Raw genomic sequence first — 6,525 nt, 5'->3', positions numbered from 1 at the left:
ACTTTCTAGTAGGTAGTGTTAAACAGCAAAAACTACCCATCCACATGAACAAACGCGACAAAATCATTAATAATATATTTGAAAAAAAGGGATTTGCGATTGGCATTCTCTAAAAACATAAGCGTGGAATAAGTGCTAGTAGCGCGAGTGATAAAACTACATATTTACAAGGAGACACAGATAAGGTAATGATTTAATACAATAATATCGGTCTTTCGGTTGGAGCAATCAACCTTCGAAAGAAGCAGCTACTACACGTAAATATAAAATACACAGTTGGATTATCTGGATGGATCACGAGTGAGCTTGAAAGAATAAAATAATGTTTTTATAATTCAATTATAAGGCGCGGTCAAATTATCGATATATCACAAACTACACACACATCACATTTTGGGAGGCACACATTTTCTTGTAGAATGAGAGGTTGCCCACCCATCTCTTTCTGATTCATATACAAGAATATAAAACAACCTTAACGAAGTAAATGTGAATGACACTGGCGACAGGCCAAATCGGAGACGGGTTCGAATCTAAATAGACCATGAACAGAAATTTATGTCGACAAGCCTTCACATTATTCCACCGCGCCGTGTTAGATTGTTTCCAAGAATTGGATAATAACACAAGATAAAACCACAGCGTCAAAGGATATCCAATTTCAAGGGGAACGACTCGAAGTAAAAAAATCTGACGAGAACGGGATTTGAACCCGCGCCTCCGAAGAGACTAGCGTATTACTGGTCCATGATAGTGGAACTCCTTAAGCTAGCACCTTAACCAACTCGGTCATCTCGCTTCTGAAATGGTCAGTATATTACAAAATATATATTTCAATATACTTTTGGTTTTGTAAGTCAGGATTTCGTACTATATACTTGTTTGCAACGGTTCATTTGGAGCGAAATCTACAATTTTAAGTCATTGCTGTCGAACAATATGCACTATAAGCAATTAGACATATAGCACGTATATAGTTCCACTGAAAGCAGAAGTTACATTTGTGACTTCAAACCTATCAAAGGTTGAATCGTAGGAACTAAAATAATGGCGATTCAAATTCATATTCGACTCAAAGGGGGAAGATACGAGTTAACAAGCATTTTAAATGAAGTGAGAATACAGAAAATTGAGTAAGTTGTGCTTGCGACCGCTGCTGAAATGTAATATTGTATCAGTATTGCGGTTTGAGTCTTGTTAATTGCATAAGAATTCATTTACCCGATTTTGGTACTGGGACGCCTACAGTACATTGGTTCAGGCATAGAATTGTCTTAAATTCTAGATTAACTAAAGCTCAATAATATGGCCACGCCTGTACGACAAGCGCTCAGAGCTTACATCAGGGACAAGATATTGTATGTGCATGCCGAAAGGGACAGGATTCTTACCTCGACGAGCAACTAAACGAGGAAGTGCAACAGAAGGATGTGGAAAGTGCACAGCACGACAACATGGTCATTTTCACAATGATCCGGATATAGTAGATTTGATGCTTTGAACATATTCTTCAGGGTCCGGTTCTGCAATAATCTCATATATAAAGTATGTGCTGAGCTATCCTATTTAAATTTCCTTAGGGGTAAGAAACAGCACAGGTGTCGCGCCAACACTATATTTTTTTATTTGCGTGCTGGCAACCATTTATTTGAAAGCTTGGAAATAATAGTCACATCCAAGCTTTCGATAGAGGAGCATCGGTTGAGCGTCATAACTTTTAATGTCGGGTACGCTCTCCTATCTGCGAGGTATGTATTTCAGAAGTAGCTAAGAATAATAATAGCTAAGCTAAACTTCAAATTATCCATGTTGAAGGAAAACTCCGACAACACGCTCACTACATGCATTAAATCTGCTCAGGATTTATATACCTACTGTACATGCAACATAGTCGCCCAACATAACAGTAAACACCACAAGCTCATTCTATAGTCACCACCATTTGCCTGTCGAATCTTTTAATGGCTAATTTTAATCTAGTGTCACTTCGGATCACTGGGCATTGTCATCACACGAGTGCGTTGGAAGAACGGATCCCAGAATTTGATCTCGGCCAAGTTCAGATTCAAATATGTGTAGTTATCGGATTCACTGATTTGTGATTCGAATTCTGTAGGTAGAAAGCCGATAAAAGTCACGCATCAGTACCAAAAGTCACGCATCAGTACCAAAAGTCACGCATCAGTACCAAAAGTCACGCATCAGTACTAACAAATGTGGTTGCTTCTTGGGGTGGCGAGAAATATTTAACGATCGCGGCATAGTGGGAATTTGTAATATGTACAGCATTATGATTTACTCATTGACTGGATACGGTAAGCAAGGCGTTTGCTCTCACAAGAAGCGGGCCCAATACACCGGGGCACGTCATGTTGCAATATGACAAATTGGACATAGTCGCGTACGACCCCGATCTTATAATACACGAATATAGATCGAAATAACACAGGAAGAATGTGCAGGTCAGAGAGCAAGTAGAACCATACACGCGCACAGCAACTTTACCGCTTAGGCGTGCATATCATTTCCTTATGTACCTTATCCACGCCTTTAGGCACAATTAACTACAAAAAGACAATACAGCTTGCTCTATGAAAACCTTAGAAAATAATCGTCATAACCATACGCAAAAGTACATCGACTCTCCAGCGTGGCTCGCAGACACGTCGTACTTAACAGTAGGTTCACGATACGGTTCTTCGAGCTGAGCTATATATGTACGACCTAGGTGTACTAAATAGCTCACAATAACCGAATATCATATAATACCATACCTTCTGGTCTGGTTAGATGAGATTTAACGATTGGATTTCCAACAGACTGCAAATGTTCAGCAAACTGCACAGGCGCATTGCGCTCATCAGTTGTGAGTGTGACTACGCTGAAATCGCCAGCTTCATTGTATATAGCGTTGCTGTAGTGGGTCTTCACCTCAGGTGCTCTCATTCCTCCCCTTCGTTTCCTGTACGCAAGCGACACAATATTTCTCAAGCGATGATACAATAAGAGAGAGCAGGTGGACGTAGCAAGATAAACAAATATGGCACATGCTATTTGTGCAGGGTTGTACTATGCTGTACACTAATCTCTTACACGTACTACTATGATATCTGCTTTTGAAGCAATGTATTCGTTTTGAGTCTCTACATTCTAAAACACTAGCGATACTTTCACCTACTAGAAACGCAATACACATTTCCGGTACTGTGAATACCGATAACGCGATTAAAGCAACAAATGCACACATTCCTGAACTCAATTCCGATGAGTATCAACTCGATAAACAATGATGGTACACAATGTTATTACAACACATAAATATAACGGAAACATACTGCCTGCTCGATGTGGTAGCGGTTTGCTTCTTCGTGACGATTTTACCGGTTGGTGGGTTTAAGCGTCCGTGGACTTGTGCAATCCACCGCTCCTTGTACCCTCCAGCATCCATGCACTGCAACAACCAGAATAAGCGAAAGTGAACTCATTGCAAAAACTAATCTTTACTTTAATGTGCATATTCATTGATGCCAGACTCGTGCGCACAACTTCATATCCAAGTTCAGAAAGAGGATGCTACAGCTTGCCAGATACTCCTCCAATCATAAAAACAGATAAACACTCCGTGTTGTAACAAAGGTACATAGTGATTGGACTAAAGATTGCTCATGTACTTTTCAATCAGAATAAACTGAGTTCGTATTGAAGATGGTTAACATACTTCTTGAAACTTCAATTCGGAGGTCCGTGTGTGTGCCACGATGATCACGCCTGTGTAAATGCAGAATATTACTTCAATGGGGTCGTTCATTGGTGCGAAATTGTGTTTTGTGAGAACTGCTAAATCCGATGCACCTGACGAACCGATCGCAGCAAAATTATGAAATTGACACTGAAGATCAATCGAGAAATATAACCCGTGTTATGAAAGTTATAATCTCCACATCAAAGCGAGGCATTCCAACATGTTTCCGAATTCGAGAAAATGAAAAACTTATGCTGGGCTGCAGGAGAAATGCAATATACACAACATAAGTCCATGCCGCGAGTATCATTTCCAAATGTAAAATATATTTCAAAATTGACATACCACCAATAGCGAAGTCCAAGTTGTTGATGTACCTCACGTCGCGCTTTGGAGCAGCTTTACTGACAAAGTATTTCAAAGTATTTAGATCTCCATAGTTAGTACCCTAGAGTGGTACGGATTAGAGATAAATACCAGGTCAATGATGATTATAATGCGGAGCGTGTAAAGCCGGATGAGGCATTTTTGTGTGTCCGCCTAAGTGTTTAGAATGAGACAACGGAAGCGCCAGCATGCCAATGAACACATATGCTGTCAGCGTGAGCGATCGGCAAAATACCTTTGCTTGATGTGGGCTGTTCTCCGTATATAACAGACAGTCCGACAACGCTTCGACAACTTAAATCGCTTACTACTAAACATCTTTACAGACACTGTGCTTTAGTGGGTGGTAGCAAAGCGTCTAATAGTACCTTAAGATGCATGCCTGGTGGTTTGTAGTATACACTGTACTGGCCTGGGCCCTTATCGGCTATTAGCACCGGTTCCCTGACTGGCCTCCAGTCGAGAAATTCTTTATTATAGTAGAAGTTGGCCTGCAGAGAGGAAGCGTGCATATAGAACAACCACGATACAATCGCATTTGGCAGTGTAACAGATAAAAATGAGTTCGTGGTCAACTGCGGCCCATATGTAACGATGGGAAGACACGAAGCAATGATGCTCAGGGGCTACAGCAGATCTACAACCCAAGATTGCGATAAGATTGAAGAAGTAGAAATCATGCAGAACCAATTGACAGTGTGGTGGCATCAACTATATGAAGTTCTTGCATGATACCGGTATTAAGTACAAGGTTTGCAAGTACTGCATAGACGTACAATGAAATATGAAAATTAGATCGACTGCAACAACTTTTTGTTGAGATTCACGAGTTGCAGATCGATCTTGAGAATAAGTGTCTCTGTGCATAGTTTTGGACATTCCGCTTTCGCACTTTGTTGCTTTGTACGAGCCAACAAATATGAAGATTCAAAATGAAGTATAATGTATACCAGGGTTATGGTATTTTGATAAATACACAGTGGAGGTGCATGAAAATACATCAACTCTTATATCAATACAAAGAGTGACAGTGCTGCGCCAAATTCTGCATGATTCCAGTTTGAAACTCTATTTATCAACAAGGTATGAAAAGTGCTTACATAATGTTACGATCGTCTGGTACTCTTTTATTACTTCTGCACACTAAACACTACAGACCACCTAGTTAGAAGTGTACCAGTCTCGAACAAATAATATCAGATGCTATCGCACCCCATTAATATTCGAATCATCAGCAATCGAGCACAATCACAAACTCAAATAGAACATTACGACCTGGTTAAAGCTGCCAGTCAGATCTTACCTTGCTACCCTTAGATTGCAATGGAAGACTATACGGAGTTCTGATTTGCTTTCCTAATCGCCAGAGTCCACCTGGTTGATCCAAACGTATATTGTCAGTATAGGCCAAGTTGTAGATATTGTCTACACAGCACATTGTGGATTAAGCCGGTTCAGCTTACGAACTGACCCAAATAATACCGCATTTCAGACGCCATTTGTACATCATCAGCAATTGAAAAACCACCGAATGCGCACTTCGGTCATCCAGCAACACACGCCACGCGTATTGAACATTCTTATCCGCTTTCAACAAAGTATACGTTGACCGGATTAAATCATACACGACGAGTCAAATACACCGATCCGCCAGAAGCTACATACCGGCCTCTGCGCTGCGTTTGATTTCCGCCTCTGGAAGTTGTGTCAAGCCCGTTAAAAGGTTAAGCAAGGCAGTGCTCTTTGATTCTTTGCTAGCATTCTCATCCAGCTCAAGATCTCCGTACTGTATTTTGGTGACTTCCAATTTCGTAGGACTGTGAAGTTTCCACCTCATTTGAGAGACAAACTCCTCCTTCCTATAGGAAAACATAAAATGATCGAGAACTATTGGAAAAGGTACAACTGTAAAAACGTACTCGGCCTCGATTCTGGCCCAGTTCGGGGACCGCTACATTGTTTGCTTAAAGGATGTTTGAAAACACAGTTCTGGCGGCTAAAACAACTCTAGTACATTAAATCTACTTTCGACCACAATTCGAACTTGTATTATATTCTGATGTATTTCGATCAGCACTTGGACAGATACTCTGCTAGGAATATTAACTTTCATCTTCAGTTCTGACTTCTATCTGTCGAGTGTATCTTTCAAACCTGTTTACAGGAAGCTATTTTGTAATAGCCATTCATAGGAAGGAAGAACTCGCATAGAGTGATATAGCATGCATCGCCCAACAATAGGGGAAAATAGAGTACTAAATATCGACTAGCGCGAAATAAAGTCCAACTGAAAAATGAAGATACACACTTTTTATTGTTCTTCGATGTGTCTGTCTTTTCAGGATTCCAAAATCGCTCCTCTGCCTCCTTTGGCGATACTTCTGTTTCATATTTTT

General features: G+C 40.4%; 1 protein-coding gene and 1 non-coding gene across 2 annotated transcripts; both read right to left on the bottom strand.

Moving 5' to 3' along the window:
• Nucleotides 1-691: 691 nt before the first annotated feature.
• Nucleotides 692-799, bottom strand: SARC_30153. Its single transcript has one exon. It is a non-coding gene; the product is annotated as a tRNA-Leu (tRNA).
• Nucleotides 800-4,449: 3,650 nt separating this feature from the next.
• SARC_07030 (hypothetical protein) lies at nucleotides 4,450-5,988 on the bottom strand (the record flags this gene model as incomplete). Its single annotated transcript, XM_014299034.1, has 3 exons — nucleotides 4,450-4,620; nucleotides 5,433-5,503; nucleotides 5,795-5,988. Coding segments are annotated over 3 exons (436 nt in total), but the record flags the coding sequence as incomplete, so codon positions are not given.
• Between the last annotated feature and the right edge of the window lie 537 nt (nucleotides 5,989-6,525).

Source organism: Sphaeroforma arctica, assembly GCF_001186125.1.
Source record: "Sphaeroforma arctica JP610 unplaced genomic scaffold supercont1.533, whole genome shotgun sequence".
NCBI classification, from domain to species: Eukaryota; class Ichthyosporea; order Ichthyophonida; genus Sphaeroforma; species Sphaeroforma arctica.
The sequence above is the reverse complement of the archived record's forward strand: the minus strand, read 5'-3'. Positions and strand labels throughout refer to the sequence as shown.